The sequence below is a fragment of the Podarcis gaigeae genome (genome assembly GCF_964106915.1).
Source record: "Podarcis gaigeae genome assembly, chromosome: 13".
Taxonomy (NCBI): domain Eukaryota; kingdom Metazoa; phylum Chordata; class Lepidosauria; order Squamata; family Lacertidae; genus Podarcis; species Podarcis gaigeae.
In genome coordinates, this window is record NC_139689.1 from 11845930 (window position 1) to 11868956 (window position 23027).

The window sequence follows — 23027 nt, forward strand, 5'->3', positions numbered from 1 at the left end:
GCTGTCAAAATGGATATGAGACTAACTCCAACCGGCTCCTTCAGATGGAGGATGAATGACAACTTGTTTAGAGATCAGGATATTGTTAAAAAGGCCCAAAAAGCTTTGAAGGACTATTTTGAGATAAATCTGAATACTACAGTCGAAAAAAGAACTGTTTGGGACGCAAGTAAGGCGGTGATGAGAGGGTTTCTGATACAGCAGAATACAATCAAGAAAAAATGACAAGAAAGACAAGATCTTGGAGAAAATTAAAGAAGGTGAGAAAAAGTTAAGATCGAAACCGAAATCAAAGGAGATCTTAAGAGAAATTAAACACTATCAAGTACAATATGCAAAAATGATGAACCAAGAAGTAGAATGGAAGATCAAGTTAATGAAACAAAGATCCTTTGAATCGGCAAATAAATGTGGAAAGCTGCTAGCATGGCAGCTGAAAAAGACACAAAAGCTGAACACAGTAACAAATTTGGAAATTGAGGGAAGAAATATTCAGAACCCAATGGAAATTAGAAAGTGCTTCCAGAGATTCTTCAAACAACTTTACACACAAGGGCCGCAAAATGATTCAGAGATAGATCAGTTTTTACAGAAGTATGGTTTACCAAAGTTGTCTCTTAAGAACAGAACAATCCTGAATTATAAAATAACACAATTAGAAATTGAGGAGGCCATTCAGAACATGCAATTGGGCAAGTCTCCAGGGCCAGATGGGCTTACCTCCAAATATTATAAGACATTGAAAGACTATTTGATGCATCCATTAATGGAGGTTTGCAATGAAATTATGGAAGGGAAAAAGGCACCGGAGTCGTGGAAAGAAGCTTTCATCACATTGATACCCAAACTAGAATCTGAAAAGACGCAACTCAGGAATTACCGCCCCATCTCCCTTTTAAACGTGGATTATAAAATATTTGCAGACATTTTAGCAAGAAGATTTTAAAAAGTACTAAATGAAGTAATCCATAAGGACCAAGCAGGCTTTCTCCCAGGTAGACATTTGTTTGCTAACACAAGGAACATTATTGACATTTTGGAACTTTTGCAAACAAATATTAATACAAAAGCTGTTTTAATCTTTATAGATGCAGAGAAGGCCTTTGATAACATCTCTTGGAAGTTCATGAAGAAAAATTTGGAAGGAATGGGAGTGGGGCGGGGGTTTTATAATGGGATAGAGGCAATTTATTCAGAGCAAAAAGCTAAATTGATAGTCAACAATGTGGTGACAGAAGAGTTCAGAATTGAGAAAGGAACACGACAAGGTTGCCCTATATCCCCTTTATTATTTATATCGGTCCTGGAAGTGCTCTTGAATATGATTAGAGGAGACCGGTTGGTGGAAGGTATTCAGGTCGGAGCGAAACAATATAAATTGAAAGCATTTGCAGATGACCTAGTTTTGACCCTACAGGAGCCAGAGCCTAGTATTAAAAGGGTATTGCAACTGATTCAGGAATTTGGTCGAGTGGCAGGATTTAAACTTAATAAACAAAAAACTAAGGTTTTGGGGGAAAATCTGACTTCTTTAGAGTCAGAAAGGTTTCAAAAAGAGACAGAATTAAATGTGGTTAAAAAAGTCAAATATCTAGGGGTAAATATAACAGTGAAGAACAGAAATTTATTTAAAGACAATTATGAAAAATGTTGGTCTGAAATTAAAAAAGACCTAGATGTCTGGTCAAGATTGAAACTTTCCTTGTCAGGACGTATTGCTGCTGTCAAGATGAATGTATTGCCAAAGATGTTGTTTTTATTTCAAACTTTGCAAATAGTGGACAAAATGGAGTGTTTTGGGAGGTGGCAACGAGATATTTCTAAATTTGTCTGGCAGGGCAAAAAGCCCAGAATCAAGTTTAAGATATTAACTGATGCTAAAGAAAGAGGGGGCTTTGCCCTGCCAGACTTAAAGTTGTATTATGAATCAGCAGCCTTTTGCTGGTTGAAAGATTGGCTGCTTCTTGAAAACACTGATGTTTTAGATTTGGAAGGATTTAATAATGTGTTTGGTTGGCATGCATATCTGTGGTATGACAAGGTTAAAGTGCATAAGGCTTTCAAGAACCATGTTGTCAGAAAAACAGTGTTTAATGTCTGGTCAAAATATAAGGACTTATTGGAAAATAAAACCCCAAAGTGGCTATCACCAATGGAGGCTAAGGCCCCGAAAAGACTCAATATGGAGGCCAAATGGCCGAAATATTGGGAAATAATAGAAAAAGATGGTGACAACTGGAGACTGCAGAGTATGGAGAAACTAAAGGGGAAAGTGCGAAATTGGTTACATTACGCTCAGATTAAAGAAGTCTTTAAGTCAGACAAAAAATTAGGATTCCAGGTGGAAAAATCAAAGTTAGAAACAGAACTGTTAGAACCCAGCTCTAAGACACTTTCAAGAATGTATAATTTGCTGCTAAAATGGAACACACAGGATGAAACGGTCAAATCAGCTATGATAAAATGGGCACAGGACATAGGGTACAACATCATGTTTGCTGACTGGGAAAAGTTATGGACCACCAGTATGAAATTTACGGCATGTAATACTCTGAAAGAAAACATTATGAAAATGATATACAGGTGGTACATGACCCCAGTCAAGCTTGCAAAGATATATCATTTGCCTGACAATAAATGTTGGAAGTGTAAAGAGGCTGAAGGAACATTCTTTCACCTCTGGTGGACGTGCCCTAGAGTGAAGGCTTTCTGGGAAATGATATATAACGAGTTGAAAAAGGTATTTAAGTACACCTTTCTTAAGAAACCAGAGGCCTTCCTCCTGGGCATTGTCGGCCAAAGTGTGCAAAAGAAGGATCAAACTTTTTTTATGTATGCCACAACAGCAGCAAGGATACTCATTGCTAAGGGCTGGAAAACTTAGGATTTGCCCACACTGGAAGAATGGCAGATGCAGCTGATGGACTATATGGAACTGGATGAGATGACCGGCAGAATCCGAAACCAGGGAGAAGAATTGGAGGAGGAGAACTGGAAGAAGTTTAAAGATTATCTACAAAAGCATTGTAAACTGTATGAATGTTAAGAAAATTGTATGATCTGCAACATCAGGGCTCCAACAAATTGATAATTTATATCTGTAAAAGTTAATGTAAATGAAAAATAAGATAAATTGTGGATAAATGGTATTCTATGATTAACCTTTGACAAGAGAAATTTAAAAGATTAAATTTGAGATTTGAATATTGGGAAATTTTAATAGACAAATTAAATTAAGTTAATAATTTGCTGGTAAAACTTATGAATGTAGAGAGTAGGAACAAGAGGCGTGAGGAAGTCCAAGGATGTTTGTGAAGTGAGGATATCTGAACTTGGTATGTTTTTTTATATATATCTTTATTGTTAAACAAAAATTTAATAAATATTATATATAAAAAAAAAAACAAGCAAGAGGTGTTCTCAGAGCTCAAAACACATTCCAGCCAGGCTAAATTCCTCAAGGTGTGCCTGAGGGGTCAGTAAGAATTCCAAGAGACAGGTAGAAAGGCCAGGAGGGTTGCATTTGGTCTCCAGGCCTGAGCTTCCCAGCCCACCTTAAGGACTAGAAACTTTTTTTTTCTTTTCTTTTTTAAAGTAAAGCAGGAATTCTCAGAATGCTGATCTCCACATTTGGAGATCAAGTCTGCCCCTGGAAGGTGAGCACCTGGCCTGTTGAAAACAGAGTCTTGCTGCTGGATTATTACTCGCAGGGCACTTTCAAAGCACACCTGAGCTACAATCCTGGCACACTTCCAGAAGGGCATTAGCAGCAGCATCCTAGCTGGAGTCGACAGGACAGTTACAGAAGCTCCTGTCAGAAGGTGCTAAGAAGCCAGTCATCAATCAGGCCCTGTTACACTCACATTTGCTGTGCAAGCTTGTAATTTAGCATCTAAAAGGTAAAGATAAAGGACCCCGATAGTTAAGTCCAGTCGCAGACGACTCTGGGGTTGCGGCGCTCATCTCGCTTTACAGGCCGAGGGAGCCGGCCTTTGTCCACAGACAGTTTTTCTGGGTGATGTGGCCAGTATGACTAAGCAGCGCATGGAAACGCCATTTACCTTCCCGCCGAAGCAGTACCTATTTATCTACTTGCACTTTTTGGCGTGCTTTTGAACTGCTAGGTTGGCAGGAGCTGGGACTGAGCAACAGGAGCTCACCCTGTCGCAGGGATTCGAACCGCCGACCTTCTGATTGGCAAGCCCAAGAGGCTCAGTGGTTTAGACAACAGCACCACCCGCGTCCCCTAATCTAGCATCTAGTATAAACTATTAAATAGCTTTTACACTCAATTCCCTCTGCTCCAAGCTTCTAGTCCATATGGCTGTAGATATAAACTTGTAAGCGTGTGAGCAGCAAATAGCTAGAACCTCAAGCAGAAAGAAAGCGGTAACAGTACTTTTCGGGACAGAAGAGTAGGTCTTTATAGCCCCAGTGAGCATCTCATTCCTTCTTCCAATATAATGCTTTCCTAATACAGTGGTACCTCGGGTTACATACGCTTCAGGTTACAGACTCCACTAACCCAGAAATATTACCTCGAGTTAAGAACTTTGCTTCAGGATGAGAACAGAAATCGTGCTCCGGCGGTGTGGCAGCAGTGGGAGGCCCCATTAGCTAAAGTGGTCTTCAGGTTAAGAACAGTTTCAGGTTAAGTACGGACCTCCGGAACGAATTAAGTTCTTAACCTGAGGTACCACTGTATAATGCTTTCCATGTGCATCTTTGCATAATTGATTCCAGTGGCAGATTCCAGTGGGCCTTCCTAGCACAGAATTCAAGTTACTTTGCTAAATGAGGAGTTGGAGGGGGACAAGGGAAGGGAAGCTGGCTTTTTACCTCCAGAGTTCAGAAAGCGTTTTCCCACGCCCACCGGCGGGTACTTCTCGGCCAGCGACCACTCTGGCCAGCAGAAGCTTTCCGCCGAGAAGACCACGTTGCTCTTGAACTGCAGGAACTTCCAGAGGAGTTCGATGGGGCTGCCTGCCAGGATCACATCGTAGCTGGGAAGCAGACAAGAGGGCAGATTGAGAGCTTTTAGCGAGGGGCCTCAGGTGAGCAAGGCAATGCTTGATCATGTGGCTGGGCCTGTGGCCTTCTCCAGGAAAAGAGCATGCCCATTTATAATTACTAACAGTACTCATTCAACATTTTATAGAATCCTAGAACTGCAGAACTGGAAGGGACCCGGGGGATCATCTAGTCCAACCCCCAGAAAATGCAGGAATCAAAGTCTAAACAAGCCCTGGCAGATGGCCATCCAACCTCTGCTTATAAACCTCCAATAAATGAGAGTCCGTCAACTTCAGAGAGAGTCCGTTCCACTGTCGAGCAGCTCTTACCATCATAAAGTTCTTCCTGGTGTTTAGTCAGAATCTCCTTTATCGCAATGGGATCCATTTGTTCGGGTCCTCTGGAGCAGCAGAATACAAGCTTGCTGCATCTTCCATGGGACAGCCCTTTAGTTATTTGAAAATGGCTATCCTATCACCTCTTAGTCTCCTCTTTTCCAGGCTAAACATACCCAGCTCCTTCAACCGTTGGCCATTAGCCTTTTTGGTTTCCAGACCCTTTATCTTCTTGGTTGCCCATCAATTTCAATAGCCCTGTGAGGTTGGCTAGGCTAGTAGTAACTGACCGGCCCAAAGCTACCAAACCAGCTTCTATTACCAAATGGGGGGATTTGAACACAGCTCTTCTCATGTCACCCTTAAAGTGTGGTAAGTCACAAATATCTGGGTGGGAATTAAATGGTCGGCTGCCTCTCTTCCTCAGAGAATGGATATCTCCAACCCAAGCTTCAGTTTCCTCCTGTTTCCATGCCCACCCCCACTTTCCTCCCTTCAAAAGGAAAAGACCCTGTCCTCCCCATCACTCCTTTATCAGGTAAAGTGCAACACCAACTTATTTCCTCATGAAACGGTCAAAGGCCTGGAAACGATGCCTTATGAGGAACGGCTAAGGGAGCTGGGCATGTTTAGCCTGGAGAAGAGGAGGTTAAGGGGTGATATGATAGCCATGTTCAAATATATAAAAGGATGTCACACAGAGGAGGGAGAAAGGTTGCTTTCTGCTGCTCCAGAGAAGCGGACACGGAGCAATGGATCCAAATTACAAGAAAAAAGATTCCACCTAAACATTAGGAAGAACTTCCTGACAGTATGAGCTGTTCGACAGTGGAATTTGCTGCCAAGGAGTGTGGTGGAGTCTCCTTCTTTGGAGGTCTTTAAGCAGAGGCTTGACAACCATATGTCAGGAGTGCTCTGATGGTGTTCCCTGCTTGGGAGGGGGTTGGACTCGATGGCCCTTGTGGTCTCTTCCAACTCTATGATTCTATGACCTGCACAGCTAATATATTATATCCTCATCTCACCTGCTCTGAGTTTGGGGGCCCACGCAGGCAGAAGAGAAAGAAAAGAAAAGTAAAGAAGTGCAATGAAATGAACAGATCAAACATGTAAGTGTTAAGTCTCACAACAATGCTGCGACATAGGCCTCCCTCACAGTCAAGTTGTTGCGACTGGCATAGAGAGAATCTGTGAGCTCACCTGTCTACAAACATGACAATTAGGTCCTCCTCATTGGCATGTTTTTTCATTTCCGCCTTCAGCCAGCGGACCTTCTGTCCTCCGCCGACCGTCCGAGCAACGTCCCCACCCTTCCAGTCTTCTCCTAGGCCGAGAGTCTGGGAGATAACAACAACACAAAAGCAACAGGGGTGGAAATTTGTTATTTTCCTCTAAAGCAAAACTGTCCTTTGACTGATAATGCCTCTTCCACCTTGCCTGGGTGGAACAGGGCCGGCCCACTCACGAGACAAAGTGAGGCGACCGCCTCAGGCGGCAAGATCCACAAGGCCAACAGGGCCATCTTCCAAGGAATGGGCTGCTTGCTGCTATGGTAGCAACGACAGCGACGGGACATTTCTTGGAGGCTGGATCTGCTGCCTCCATGACAGTCCCACCAAAGCCACTTCTACAGTGGCCTCTTGAAGAGGAGATGCTGCTGGTCACCCACCCCAGTGGCACCATTTTGTGGTTCTCCTCAGGTGCCAAAACGTCTTGGGCCTGACCTGGGATGGAATATAGCCTACTGTGCAAAGGCAAGAATCTCCTCTGCTGCTCTGCCACCTTTGCCTCTGTCCCGTCCCCCATCAATTCACATGTGGCCCCTGGAAGGTTTCCTGTAAGGAAATGTGGCCCTCAAGCTCAGAAAGGTTTCCCCTGGCCACTGCAATACAGTCATGCCCTATAAGGTACCAGAGAACAAGACTGCTGAGGTAATCCGGGGACAGTTAAATTAAGAGCTGAAATTTGGCTCTACATTCTACCTCCCCCCATTCTCAAATGGTTTTTATTATTTTAATGGAAAGGAAATATCTGCTATTTTCAGAGTTTCTCACACCTTGACAGTGTAGTTGAAGTATTTGGCAGTCCGCAGGAAGCGCTGGTAACCCTCTGTCTCATCTGTGGCAGCTGTCAGTACCAGGAGTTTGCCTGAAAATAGGAACACACATTCCCCAAATAGAGTCAGGAATGGAAACCAGAGGATTTACATATATAAACTGCACCTTGGCTATCAAAGCCAGGATCTATCTCGGGTTCTAAAAAAAGCTAGGTAGGAATTAAGAATGCTTCCCCCCCCCCCAAGCCAGTTCCTCAAAAGCAGAAGATGGCACCATAAGTGCATATTTCCCCTGAAGATTTTTGGAAGCATTCACAGATTGAACAAATCCAGCAATCGTAGAGAATTTAGTAAGAGCTCTTTGTGGAGAGGCGAAGTGTTTGGACACATGAACTTGGAAATTTAATATTGTTAGCCCATTCTTCCCTGGAGGACTTCAGGATTGAAACCAGGCTTTTGGCTGACTGACATCCGATACCCTTTTAAATGTGTGTGTGGGGGGGGGGGATTTATTGGTTTGTTTTTGTTTTTTATTATGTCTTTTGTGAATTTTATATCTTATTCTTATGTTGTGAACCGACCTGAGTGCTATGGCTATAGGGTGGTATGCAAATAATAATATTAAAAGCTCTTTTTACGCTGGATCCACTTAGGGTTACCTAGCACAGAAAGAGCTTTTAACCCTTGCCTGGGTTTGGATGTGCGGGATTTTCCTGCATACACAGAACCCTTGGAAATGAACCCCCACCTAAGATGGGATCCTACAGTGTAAATCAACAGTGCAAATTGTGAAACTGGGTCCCATGTTGCAGCTTGGTGAGCATGTGTCAGAGGTGGGTCTTGGTTCTGGACCAGTTGAAGACCACCGCACAACACTATGCCCAGCTTTCACCTCAGGAACCCTCCAACTGAAGGTTTCTAAATTCTTCTCTACTACTGAGAGCTCAGCTTACCAAAGTGTCCCCTCCTCTCTCAGCAGCACAGAGCCTAAGGGCCATCTCCCTCTGTCTACCTTCTCACAAGCTATCACATTCCTGGTGATTAAGTGCTGGAAAAGATGTTCTTCTAATCCTTGCAGGGAGGAGAGAGGCCCAGGGGGAGAGCAGGGGGAGAGCGGAGGAGATCTACGCCACCAGGATCCCTGCTAACAGGAGCGAAGATTTTGCACACCCAGGCAGGCAGGCGTGTTTGGATTGGACCCAGATTCAGATCGCACCGGAGCCACGAACTACACGTATTCCGGGCGCCGGCTGCAAGCGTGTTGAGTAAGCAGAGAAGCTTCCCAAAAACAACACTGCTAGTAGTAGCCAAGGCCAGGCGCGATGTGACCCGCTCTTTCGCTGACTCGCTCTTACGCACCAAAGGGAAGAAAGAAAGAATTTTGGTTTGCAGGCCAGGATCTAACCAGGCGAAAGATATCTGGTCAAATAAGGGTTGTGCATTTGAAGAAGCATTAACTTTTCAACGCATATGTTTTTTAACCATCAACTGGTTTGCTAAAGAACACTAATTACAAATAAACTATTGGTTATAGTGCAGCCAGTAGATATGATAATGATTCCATTTGTATTTAAAAGACAGGAAGCAAGGTTTTCCTCTAAATGCAAGTCAGTCACTGGGCCATTCCTCTCTCGGGCTTTTGTGCAGGAACACTTGCGGCCTTCCCAAACGTGGTGCTCCCCAGATGTTTTGGACGACAACTGACATCAGCCACAACTGGGCAGCTAGGGCGGATGGGAGCCCAAAACAATTGGAGAGCTCAAGGTTTGGGAAGGCTACCTTACAGGTTCAGGATTGGATCCAGAATAAGCCTGCAACCCTATATCTTTCTACCTAAAAGATCACTCTGCCCCTTCTATACCCAATATATCACTGTGAGAAAACCTTCTGAAGATCTTATCAGGGGGGCTGTTCTTCACAATATAGGAACAGGGCCTTTATTGTGGTGGCACCTTCCCTTTGGGTTGTATGGGTTATTACCTCTGGTGGGGACATGTCATGCTTCTTCTGGGGCAGTTTGTCCACCTTTGGTCCCCAGTCTGCACTCAGCTCTTGCTCCTAGAATCTGTCAGCATGTGACAGCAGTCATACCCCAGGAATGGATTCAACTGGCTGGCTAAACCAGGTGAGGGTAGCCGGTGGGTCTCAAACTCTCTGTGAATTAGGGGCTTCCTCTGCTTGCAAAGACAGGCTCTGGTGGATTGAGAGGATGGGACCTATAGTGGGTCCAACAAACAAGAATGGGGTTTCTGTACATGCTGTAGAGGGAAGCGAGGGGCAGATGGAAAACTCTGATCCTAAACTTCTGCTGCCTTGCAGGGTATCTTTGAGAGAAGAAAAGGCTCAGGAACCCTACCCCAATCTGGAGTGGAGTCCCTAAGACTGGTTGGCATCTTGTATGCCTCCTTGCAGCAGCTCTTGCAGCCAAAGTGGTCCAAAACGTATTGCTCTGCTTTTCTTTGGATCACAACAGCAAGGCCAGGAAGGGAGGTCCTGTCATCTGGGCAGCCCAGGACCTCCAGACACACTGCCCAGGTCTGGGCCCTGCAGAGGTCATTTTGGTACTGCTAACACAGCAGTTTGGCTTCACCCCCAGAGGCGCACTCCGTTGTCTCTTGAGACAGACAGATGCCAGCACCCAAAACAATACATTCCCTTTGAAATTCCCTCCCTTTGCAAATCATACAGGTGCTGCCTCTGTTGTCGTTTGAGAAACCTGCTTCTGAAGACCTTCATCTTCCAAGGAAGCTTTTAAGTGGAGAACCTCAACCCAGTCATCATCTGTGTTCGAATTATCTTCAAGTGTTTTTATCTGTGGGACTGCTTTTTAAACGTTTGTGTGGTTTTCTGCCCATCTAGAAGCATCTTAAGCATTTCAGACAGGGAGTCTTTTCCCAGTCTGAGATGCTCCAGAGACTGAACCTGGAATCTTCTGCAAAGCAGATATTCTGCCATGCAGCCTTCCCCAATGAGGAATACGTCAGACTACTAGCAGAAAAAGAACCTTCACTCTTGTACTTGCTGACAAACAACACTGTAAATCATTTATATTTTTATGTGAGCCACCATCTCAACAGTGGCATTCATGGCTTCATGGAATATTTGACAATTTTAAAACAGCAGCAAAAATTTCCTGGTATTTGTCCCAGCACTAGACTAGTCCCACCAACCCTATTTTGGTCTTTCCCACCCTCCACATCTCAACAAACAGATGAATACGGATGCAATGGATTTCTAGGAGGAGAAAGGCTTCTCTCTGCACGTGCATGTAAATAACACACATGTGCAGCCTCTCCTGCCAACACAGCTGCAGCATTGGCTCAGAGCATCGGAGTGACTCTGCTGGGACCAATGACTCTTCCTCGTTCCCATGGCATCTTCAGCTCAAACCAGCTGTGAGAAATGTCTCGATCCAGGGGTCCATTGCCAGGTTTCTGGGGAGTGGGGCCTAGTGAGTCATCCCACCAACACAGCTCCTTTTGACTCACAGGAATCTCTGCCTTATCCTGCGTAAAACCACTGTGGCATCTCAATTCATTATTGGCGATCCAGACAGTCAGTGGCTCCTCCAGGGTTTCAGACTCGACTCTCTCTCCCAGGTCTACCTGGGAATTGAACCTGGGCAGATTCTCTACCGCTCAGCTATGGTCTTTTCCCCACCTCTTATCTTTATTATATACACACACACATACACACACACCCCTACCTTAGAGACCAACTAAATTTGTTCTTGGTATAAGCTTTCATGTGCATGCACACTTCTTCAGATAGAAAGCTTATATTAAGAACAAACTTAGTTGGTCTCTAAGCTGCTATCTATCTATCTATCTATCTATCTATCTATCTATCTATCTATCCATGATTTTCAATATTATACATTTCAGTAACTTTACAATCACTTTGACATTTCGAAACTCGACTTCCCTCCTCCTCTTTCTGTGGTTCCTTAAATTTGTTTTTGATATATATTTTCTGCCCATTCCAAATTAATTTAATCATTTATTCATCTACTTTAAATGTACAGTCATACCTTGGATCCTGAACGCCTTGGCACTTGGACATTTTGGCTCCCGAAGGCCGCAAACCCGGAAGTGAGTGTTCCGGTTTACGAACGTTCTTTGGAACTCGAACGTCCGACAGGGCTTCCGCGGCTTCTGATTGGCTGCAGGAACTTCCTGCAGCCAATCGGAAGCTGCACTTTGGTTTCCAAACATTTTGGAAGTCAAACAGACTTCCGGAAGGGATTCCGTTCGACTTCCAAGGTACGACTGTACACTCTTATAAAACTGCAGGTTATTACAATAATTCTGCCAATTTTCTTGTCAGTTTACAGTTTGTTTGTAACTATTCAATAAACCATTTCCATTCTTTTATATAAAAAAAGTTGGTTATCTTGATTTTTTTATTTTTCCGGTAAGTATCGCCGTTTCTGCGTACTCCATAAGCTTTTGTATCTATTCTTGTTTCATCGGGGCTTCTTCTTCTTCCCATTTTTTGGGCAAACAACATTCTTGCCACTGCAGTCATGTACATGAATAAATTTCTATAGTTTGGGTAGTTCTGTCCCTATAATTCCCGCCTCTTCTTATTAATCCATTTATGGAAGATGGATGCAATGCTGTCCCATCATTTGGGACCAATAATCTCTATTGGAAGAAAATTAGGCTCCAGATTTCTCTCATGTGGACTGAATGAATCAGGAACAGAGGCGGAGCAGAGAATAGCCACTGTTTTATTATATCAATGTAATCCCTGCGACGGGGTGAGCTCCTGTTGCTGGGTCCCTGCTCCTGCCAACCTAGCAGTTCGAAAGCATGTCAAAGTGCAAGTAGATGCACCTTCCAGCAGGAAGGTAAACGGCGTTTCCGTGCACTGCTCTGGTTCGCCAGAAGTGGCTTAGTCATGCTGGCCACATGACCCGGAAGCTGTACGCCAGCTCCCTCGGCCAGTAAAGCAAGATGAGCGCCGCAACCCCAGAGTTATCCATGACTGGACCTAATGGTCAGGGGTCCCTTTACCTTTACCTTTTAAGGCATGGCAGGCTGGTAGAAGGGTGCTGAGTGGCATGGAATTGAGGCGGGTACAGCCTCAAGGAAAAAATGACACCCCCCCAATGATGCATCTGCCACAGATCTCCCTGCTGTTCCAGAACTGATGGGAAACTGAGCAAAATCCATCTAATGCAATGAGTTCCACAGGCTTCGCCAAACACACACAGAGGCCTTATGTGCTTACATGGCATAATGGCACCCACACATTGGCACAGTAAGCCTCTGTGACCACACAGCAAGGGCAGCGTCACTGAAACCTACAGGACCAGTGTGGAAGTCAGCAGATTTTGGTAAATCTCAAGTTCCAGCCCGGTCAATGGAAGCGTCAGAATGGAGTGGTAGAATCCTGACCAGGTGGTGCCATTTCAGAATACGAGAGGTGGGCATGGAAGGAGCAGTTTTTAAAATGCACCCGTTGAAAAACTTCTTGCAAAATGAAGAACTTGCAGGGAGAAAGGTAGCTGAGCCCTGCTGAGCTAGTTTTCTGTTTCAGGGAGTTTTAAAAAGAAAACTGAAAAATTCCAGGGTTCTTTCTACAATTCCTTACAAGATACAAATGGATCTGGTCTCTTGTTTCCATTTGCTGCTCAATTCCACACTTGGCAGAGAGGCATTTTGCGCCACCCTGACCCTGCACAAGAACGCACTCAATAATACAGAGCATTTATTTGCGTATTTTATTATGTGCACGCCACACCTACCCTCCAAGCAGCTCAATTCTCTCCCCGACCTCATTTCATCCTTCCAAAAACCCTGTGTGGTAGGTTAGACTGGGACCGAGTGGAGATTTGAACCATAGTCCAACATCTAAGGCCATGCACCACGTGGGCAGAGTGGTTTAATAGGAGCAATTATTCAGAGCCGAGTTCTGCAATCAATCTAATGGCGGACGGAATTAAAATGAGAATAAAAGGCACATTGTCTTTGGAGTTTCCTGAGACAAGAGTGATGGGCAGATATCTTGCTGGGCCCTGTCTCTCCTGGCCGTTCCCAGCTATTAAAAAACAACAACCGTAAGAGCTGTGTCTCTGAGGCCTGGCACAGCTAAGTGGTAACTCCATCCTGGGTCCCCTCCGCTCTCCTCCTTTTAAAGCCCTGAGCGTCCCCTTTTGGCTCCGATGGTCCCAGACAGCGCCAGGGCCTCTGGCTCCTCAATGGGCCTTTCAGGGGATCAGGAATGCAGCCTTGGGGGAAGGCCAAGGCTGCTGCTCTGTCAGGAGGCCTCTGGCTCACAAAGGAAGGTCCCTCTTAGTCGGAGAGTAAAATTTGAACAGTACCTTGGGGAAAAAGAGGACCAGGGTGCTTTCGGTCACCCAGGGACAGAGAGAAGCAGAGGGAAAAGAGGATGCCAAGACTCCCTTAGGAAGCAGCTTCGTACAGTGGTACCTTGGTTCTCAAACTTAATCCGTTCCGGAAGTCTGTTCCAAAACCAAAGCGTTCCAAAACCAAGGCACGCTTTCCCATAGAAAGGACTGCAAACGGATCAATCCATTCCAGACTTTTAAAAACAACCCCTAAAACAGCAGTTTAGCAGGAATTTTACTATCTAATGAGACCATTGATCCATAAAATGAAAGCAATAATCAATGTACTATACTATAAACTAAATGAAGACAGTATTGTAGATGATCAAAATTTAAATTATTTTTTTCTTTCTTTCTTGCACTGATGATAGTCATTGTTTTTCCCCCATTTCCGCAGTCACACAATCAATCGATCAGTAGCTGAACCGGGTTCCACACAGTCACAAAAACAAATTAACTGAAAAAGCATGAAAAACAAAAACGCAAAATAAATAGCAAAAACAAAAGCACCAAACTTAATCCGTTCTGGTTGTCCGTTTGACTCCTGAAATTTTTGAAAACCAAGGTGCAGCTTCTGATTGGTGCAGGCGCCCCGGAAACAATAGCCGACAACCGCATCGGACGTTCAGCTTCCGAAAAATGTTCGAAAACCGGAACCCTTACATCCAGGTTTTCAGCATTTGGGAACCAAGGTGTTTGAGTACCAAGGTACCACTGTACTTGGAAAAAGGCCATGGTTCAGCTATAGAGCATCTCCTGGTAATGATGGGAAAGATACCTGGTTTGAAATCTGGGAGATGGACCAGTAGGTTGATGACTCAGTCTAAAGCAGCTCCCCAAGTTCCTTGTACAGACTCAGATCACTGCCCCATCTGGCAAAGTAATGTCCGCACGGACAGGCAGCGAATCTCCAGTCTCTCCCAGTCCTACCTGAATTTGCTGGAGACCGAACCTGAGGCCTTCTACATGCAAAGCATATGCTCTGCTAGTCCTTCCCCTAACAGCTACTTCAAGCAAATGTAAATGTGCCTCAGCTGATGCAGCCCTCAGTCTGAGAAAAAGGTTTCCCATCTGAGCTCTGGCAACAAAAAGAGGCTGCCTTTAAACCAGGGTGGATTTGATTTAAATCACTAGTAAGTAAGACTTGATTTAAATCATATTTTTGACAGAAAGACTCATTCTTGCTGGTGTACTCTTACTATTTACAACCATTTTTACAGTTATATCAACAATTATTGATTTGGTTATACTATTAAAAATACATATACAGATAATTATGAAATTATTGTGAGGTTTTATAAGTTAACTGTTTGTATTTGGACAACTTTTCCGTCGTACTTTATTGGAAGGAGAAATATAATCATGTCCTTAATAACAATTTATTTAACTAAAACAATAACATGATAGCAAATGTATCCATGTTTGTTAACTGGTGTGGTTAAACAATTTAAACAAAAAACAAAAAACTTAGACTGAGTTTAGCACACATGAAAAACTTAAAACAAATCCTTATTTCCTGATGAATAGCCTTTGGACTATAATGTAACTTAAATAGATAACTATCTTTAGAAATATTTTTCCTCCAAAAGCATATTTTAAAAATCTGTTTTAAATGCCAAAAATCCGTTGGAAAAAAAATCATTTATTTTTATGCTTTAAACCCAAGCCAAAAAGAAGCCATCCTTCCCACATCAAAACAAACTTCTCCTGAACAAGGGTTTCTCCTCTCAGCTGTCGGTGCCGCCACCTAGCCTGCCAACCTACGATTGTATCCCTCTGGCAATATTTTCCATGCTACTATTTTTCGCTCCTCAAACTCTGGAAAGTCTGGCGAGAGCCTTCCCAGCCCGTCCCACTCCCTGCGTCGCCAGAGAATTCGAGAACCAACCGGCAACGTCTCAAATTGTCCCGTGCGCTCAGAGAGAGAGAAAAGCTGAAGAGAAAGGCACCAGCCAGTCAGAGGCAACTGAGAAAGGGAAGAAAGAAAAGTTATTCAGCTGCCGCCTAACAAAACCTGCCGCAGGAACAAGGAATAATGGACGAAAAGAAAGAGCTTTAAGAGGAATGAGAAAACCCTATGTGAAAAAGTGGTCAAACTTTGTGCTCGAATATTCCCAGTTCAACAGATAAATTAAGTTAGTGGGTTGGTGCTGAGGGAAAAGTAGCAGGCATGTTAGCTCCGTATGAGGAGGGGAAAACATCTGTGGACTTTCCAGATGCTGATGGACTACAATACCCATCATCCTCAATCATTGGCCATGCCTCCCTCACCCTTTCCTTCATTGTGAACAGGTCTTGGTACCATGTTTGCATCAGAGGAAACCAGGAGCTGGCTGGGAGATTACTCCTGTGGCTGCATAGTTTGGCTTATCACGCCATCCAAAATGGATTACAATTAGTTAAAAATACAGTTTTAAAAAGAGTTAAGCCACAATCAAAAATAGGGTGAGCCCTAAAAGACATCTCTCAGGTGTCAAGGCCACGAGAACCAGGTGTGTCTTCACCTTTCTGTGTGGCGGGAACGCCACAACTCGGCGTCTGGCACAGAAAATGCCCTCATACATCCCACACTACCAGGTGGGCTCCCTCAGACAATCTTGACAGCCAAGAGGGTCTGTAGGGACAGACTGCAGTGTTAGAAACTCAGGTAGATAATCAAGGGGCCAAATGGCTCCTTAAACCAGGGCTACAGTTGCCAAAACTGAATGCCTGGTTGGCATTCTGGGGCCAGACGGCTCGAAAGTCGTATTTTTTGATACGACTTTTTGGTTTCTGAAATTCATTCTGATTGTGGCCTTTCAGATATTGGGAGCCTAAGTTGTTTAGGGCTTTAAATGCTGTGGCAGAATGAGACCTTAGGCTGCAGGCCCGGTGCTTTAAATTATCTTCGAATTATGCCAACTCATGCTTGCTTCAGTCTGGAATTGTACAAACCATACTTTTCCTCTCCTAAGGATTCAGCTCTTTAGCAATTGTTTAGCCACAGACAGAGAGTGCAGAAAAAGGACATCTGTTACAACCTACTAAGATTTAGGACCAGGGATCTCTAATCCTTGAGTCCAAATAGAGCAAATGCATAAATATGATAATGTCTTAGTCTGGCAGCGTTCCATTCATGGACATAGCAATACTTCTCAAAAACCGGACAGCTGTCTCCACGGTCCGTATATTTCCTTTGGCAGTCGGTAATATTTCGCAAAGCCGGAAGTCACCAGCCCCATGAAATCCTATCCAGCAACTTCTGTAAAAATAATTACTGGCAGAGCTGAGTGGGGGGCGAGAGAGAGAGAGAGAGAGGCCATCTCCCTGGAACTCACATTGGAGAGCTGTCCTTAAACAACACTAAGCCACCGAGAAAGATCTATGAAGGACTAACAGCAACAAACTGCTGACAGCAAGAGCCCCCACTTTCAAGTACAAAACTTGCTATACACAAAACCCTTTTCAAGAGGCAACAGCCCCAGCAGACAATATTAATCACCAACTAAAAAGCTACTAAACGATAAAATGCTGAAACTCCTAGGATGATGCCAAGAAGCTGGCAGGTTTCTTTTGTGCCCCCAGTTTTGTTGCTTGTGCTTTGCGTTTTCAAGTGCAAGCTTAAAACACACAACCCTAAAAATAGGTTAAGTGTGAGGTGGGCGTCCCAATGCATTACTTCCAAGAGCTCACTTTGCTTTGGAGTAGGCATGGGGAACCAACCCTCTACATCTCCTTGGACTCCAGCTCCCATCGGCCCCAGTCAGCACAGCCAACGGCTGGAGATGATGGGAGTTGGAGTCCTGCAATATCTGGTGGGCCACTGACTTCCCCATTCCCACTTTAGCAGTTGCCAGCTCTCGACTTCAGAAGTTCGAAGGAACTATAAAGACAGGTATCTATGGGACCGTCTCTCCCTGTATGCCCCACGGAGGACCTTAAGGTCCATAAATAGAAACACTCTAGTGATCCCGGGCCCTAAGGAAGTCAGATTAGCCTCAACCAGGGCCAGGGCCTTTTCAACACTGGCTCCGGCCTGGTGGAACGCTCTGCCTCATGAGACCAGGGCCCTGCAGGATCTGATTTCTTTCCTCGGGGCCTGTAAGACAGAGTTGTTCCGCCTCGTCCCCGCAAAACAGTTTTTGATCTGGGCTTCCACTGAAATGAGGCTGCATTTTAAGTAGTATTTTAATTTTGTTTTTAAAGTTGTATTTTAATCATAGAATCATAGAATCATGTTAGCTGCACTGAGCCCGGTCTTGGCCAGGGTAAAAATAAAATAAAACGAAACAAAATGAAATGAAATATAAAATAAAATATAAATGGCAAGTATTTCAGCCACAGGGGAACCAAGGCAGGCCAGACCACAATGAGTCACACAAGCCAGGAGCAAGAGAATTGCCACCTTTGTAAATTCAGCAATGCAGTTAGGTCATTTTAAACTCTGGACTTTATGGCCTTATGGGTGGAAAGGGAGCTCTTTAGAGGCCAATGCCTGTTTTCAGTTTAAAATGCGGTAAGTCAGCCCTGCTGGATTTGGGGGGTCCTCATTCTGGCGAAGAGCCCTCGAAATTCTGCCCTAAAGTCCCGTCCTGATGGACTTCCTAGAGGACACACAGAAACATCTAGTTAGCTACGCTAAGAATGCTGGACTTAGATGAACCTCGGTGTGATCCAGAACAGTAAGCTATGACTACTACTGCCCCAATATTACCATAATCAAGAACAGCAGCAGCAGCAGCAAAACAACCATGAAATATTTCTGGGCAGCAGTTAAGTTGCAATTTTGCAAATTCTGTTAAGTCGCCAAGTCTGCAACTTTCACATCACAAGCAAAGGGCAGTAAAAGACGCTTCCTCAAACCAAGAAGAGGAGCAGCAGGAGGAACTGTTTTTCTGTCCCAAGGCTAGAGGGTACGATGCTGCGGAAGAGCCACACTAGCGTGTCAGAGGATTCGTGGATACTGAAGCAGTGTGGGGTATCGACCCAAAACCTCAGACAACCCAACCATGGCGAGATTATGTAGGTCAGCATCCTCTGGAAAAGAAGGCTCACAAAGGGAGAATGAACCAAGACAGGCCAAGTCACCACCTGGACAAAGCGCTAACTCTCTCAACAATACATTCTTTGATTAGCTACAAAGCGCTTGTCACATCTTGGCAAAAATAAGAAAAAGACTTGGCAAAAAAGGAAACCTGCACCAGGGGTTGCTGACTGCCGGTTGGTGGAATCAACTTTGTTTTGTACCAGAACTCTGAGATCTACGAACTGGGATCTGTTGCAAAAGACAAACACTTAGAGAGAAATCCTATGCATAAGAAGCCGATGAACAGCAGGGCTGCCGCTGCTGCTCTGGCAGAAGAAAGACAAGTATTTTTAAGACTGTTCTGTGCCAGGCTGCCTGAGCTGAAGTAGGGCACAGCTACTGATCACCTTATTCCTAGCTGTCCATTCCTCTCTTGAAATCATCCAAGTTGGTGGCCATTATTGCTTCTCATCTGACCCGTGTAACAACCTTTCTTCTCTGCTCCCCCGTTACTCCAAAACACATCAGTACATAATATTAGTGCCATGTGTGTGTCTTTTTGTAAAGATGATCCTGGTAACATTTCCCTTCTTCCGCTATCACATGGACTATGTCAAATGCTCTCTCTATATACACACACACCTTTCTGATTTCCCCTCTGCCTGGCTCACTTGGTCAATCACAAGGAACGGGATGTACAAATGGACGTGGAGATCCAGGGCACAGTCCTTCAATGGCTGCGCTCGTTTCTCTCTGGTCGGGGACAGAGGGTGGCGCTCGGGGGGGAATTGTCATCGCGCCACTCCTTGGTGTGTGGAGTGCCTCAGGGTGCGATTCTCTCCCCGATGCTTTTTAACATCTTTATGCGCCCCCTCGCCCAGCTTGTCCGGAGTTTTGGGCTGGATTGCCATCAGTATGCCGATGACACCCAACTCTATCTGTTGATGGATGGCCATCCTGACTCGGCCCCCGATACACTGGCGAGATGTCTGGAAGCTGTGGCTGGATGGTTACGTGGGAGCCGGTTGAAGTTAAATCCTTCGAAGACAGAGGTCCTCTGGCTGGGGCGGGACGATATGGGATTGAGGGGGCAACTCCCATCTCTTGCGGGGGTGCAATTAGTGCCAGCACCGTCCGTTAAGAGTTTGGGTGTAATCTTCGATACCTCCCTCTCTATGGAGGCGCAGATTACAGCTATAACAAAGGCGGCATTTTTTCATCTCCGCCAAGCTAAGCAGTTGGCCCCTTACCTCTCTCGCCCTGACCTAGCCACTGTGATCCATGCGACGGTCACCTCCAGACTGGATTATTGTAACTCGCTCTACGTGGGGCTGCCCTTAAGACTGACCCAGAAACTCCAGCGGGTGCGGAATGCCGCGGCGAGACTCCTTATGGGGTCTTCGCTGCAAGATCACATTCATCCGGTACTATACCAGCTGCACTGGCTCCCGGTGGAGTACAGGATCAGGTTTAAGGTGCTGGTTTTAACCTTTAAAGCCCTATACGGCCTAGGACCCTCGTACCTACGGGACCGCCTCTCCTGGTATGCCCCACAGAGAAACCTACGGTCTGCAAATAATAACATCCTCAAGGTCCCAGGCCTCAGAGAGGTTAGGCTGGCCTCAACTAGAGCCAGGGCCTTCTCGGCTGCGGCTCCAATCTGGTGGAACGCTCTGTCACAAGAGACTAGGGCCCTGCGGGACCTGACATCCTTCCGCAGGGCCTGCAAGACAGAGTTGTTCCACCAGGCCTTTGGTCAGGGCGCAGCCTGACTCCCTCCTCTGGCAACCTGCTTAGAATCTTGCTTAATTAGTTGCCATTAATTTGATTTTAATTGATTTTTATAATGAAATATTTTTAGAATGTGTGAATATCTGATTGTTTGATTGTTGATTGTTGTTAGCCGCCCTGAGCCTGGCTTCGGCTGGGGAGGGCGGGATATAAATAAAATTTATTATTATTATTATTATTATTATTATTATTTGCAGCCAAGAATGTCACTGAACTACAACTCCCACAATCCTCAACCACCCGTTCACACTGCCTGGGGGCTGATGGGAGTCGGGAGCCCAACACCATCTGTAGGGCTACACCAGGCATCGGCAAACTCAGCTCTCCATATGTTTTGGGACTACAACTCCCATCATCCCTAGCTAACAGGACCAGTAGCCAGGGATGATGGGAGTTGTAGTCTCAAAACATATGGAGAGCCGAGTTTGCCTATGCCTGGGCTACACATTTCCCGTCTCTGCAAACGTCTTGCTTTCTGACCCGAAAGCGATGCACTCGCTCCAGATGTTGGGAACGACCTCTCTCATCATCCCAGGCCCACTGGTGGGGACTGATGGGTGTTGGGAGTCCACAACCTCCTTGGCTGTTTACCTGCTCAGAGACCCCACAGCTAATTCTCTCCTGGCCTCCTCGCTGGCCCAAGTAGGACTAATTCAGCCAGCTAGCCCTGGTGACTAATGCTTATTGGATGGATTTTTGATGGATTTTTGAACTTTTAATTTTGATTTTTGATTGATTTTTGAACTTTTAATTTTATTGTTATTCATGCTTTTATACTGTATTTTATGCTGTTTCTATGTTGTATTGCAATTAAAGTGTTTTAAATTTGTTGTTAGCCGCCCTGAGCCCGGTTTTTTGAACCGGGAAGGGCGGGGTATAAATAAAAAAATATTATTTATGATTATTATTATAGCCCCTCCAGCTTCTCCCAGAAAGCGAAGAGAAAGGCCAGCAATTGTGCAATTGTGCGCAGCTTGCAATTCCCGGGTCGATCCTCTTTTTTTCCTATTTGCCAATATGTCTCTCTCCCTCCTCGTGTGCATATATGTATGACACCCCCCCCCATTTTTGCAACCCCCCCCCCACTGCAACCTCTGCCTCATTCCGGCGTGGAAACACTCGATTCCTGGAAAGGTCATTCTGCTACCGATCCTGACAACCCCCCACCCCACCCCGATCTCGTCTCGTACCTGGATCGACGGCCTCTTGATCTTCCTCGCTGGTCGCGGCTGCGCCCATCAGCAGAGTGGCTAGGATCGCGGCGGCGGCGGCGCTTAGAAAGACGCATCTCTGCCGCTTCATGGTGGAGGCGACCCGGGAACCGAGGCGAGAGACTGCGGGGCCCGCTAGGGCTGCTGCTTTTTCAGCTCTCGCGATCGGCGGGGCCGGACCGACGTCAGGCTCCTCCCCGCAGCAGCCCCGCAGCTGGGAAAAAGAAGGGGGAGGAGGAAGGGGAGATCGGAAACCCTCTTCCCATTTCTCCCCCCTCCACTTTCCTTGGGCGGAATGAGGCGGCGGGACCCCGATATTCCCGCTGCGCCCACCCACAAAACCAGAAAAAAATCAGTATATAGCCCCGCGAGGACCTTCGCGTCTCTTTCCTGGTCATTTTCATCAATGGGAGCCCATGGGAAAAAAAGAGAGGGGCCGCCATCCAATCGCGCGGCAGCTCGGGTAAGGGACGGCCAATCGGAACGCGGGGGCTCCCCCCTCTGCGGGCCAATCAGGAGTCTGGAAAGTTCGGGACGGCGAGAGAAAGTAGTAGAAAATCTGGTCGCGAAAAGTGTTTGGAAAAGGGAGGAAGGAGGGGGAGACCTGCGCTTCCTCCAATGCCACGTTGCCAAGAAAATAAACCTGCGCGCGGGGTGGGTGGGAGATCTGAAAGGGGGGGTCCAGGGAGGAAGGGGGGGTTGCCGTTGATTTTAAAGGTATTAAAGCCCTCGCCCCGTGCTGTGCGGTATTACTTCGCGTGCTTCAAATGATGGGAGCCCAGATGGTTCCACGGCAGCCTTAGCCACTTTCATACACCTGCTGAAAACCAGGGTTATGCAGGCAGTTAATGATACATTTTTCTGCAATTGTAATTGATGCCACACACAGAGAGAGAGAGGGAGAGAGAGAGAGGTTTTTAAAAGTTTTTTAAAAGAATGAAATACGTGGTGGTCTATAAATACTTTTATTTTTTATAACTAAATACATATGGCGTGTCTGTTTAGCACTAGAATTCGAAACATTAATTTCACATGCCTTGCATTGCTTTCCCTGCCTCCTAAAAAACTTCATTTTGCTCAGGCCAGCAGCAGCCTACCCAGGCGTGTAATTTTGTTTCTGTTAATTTGTTTTAAAACTGCCGGTTTTTATCTATACTTTGACAAATGTTTCCTCTGCTTCGTATTCTAAGTTTGATTTTATCAGCAACAAAGGACAGCGCCCAGCAATCTTTGAGGGCAAAGTCACCTAGTGAGCTTCGTG

General features: G+C 45.4%; 2 protein-coding genes across 2 annotated transcripts in view; one reads left to right on the forward strand and one right to left on the reverse strand.

The window, feature by feature from the left end:
- The window catches only part of PLOD3 (procollagen-lysine,2-oxoglutarate 5-dioxygenase 3), a 38280-nt gene extending 16106 nt beyond the window's left edge, over positions 1-22174 (reverse strand). Inside the window, exons 1-4 of the mRNA XM_083706690.1 lie at positions 21746-22174; positions 7405-7496; positions 6549-6685; positions 4840-5003 (exon numbers count right to left, since the gene is read on the reverse strand). Coding sequence (XP_083562816.1) covers positions 4840-5003; positions 6549-6685; positions 7405-7496; positions 21746-21857 — 505 coding nt within the window. The 5' untranslated portion in view covers positions 21858-22174. The remainder of the gene's footprint in view (positions 1-4839; positions 5004-6548; positions 6686-7404; positions 7497-21745) is intronic.
- ARHGEF15 (Rho guanine nucleotide exchange factor 15) overlaps positions 1-23027 on the forward strand; it is a 289598-nt gene that overhangs the window by 73597 nt on the left and 192974 nt on the right. The window lies entirely within an intron of this gene.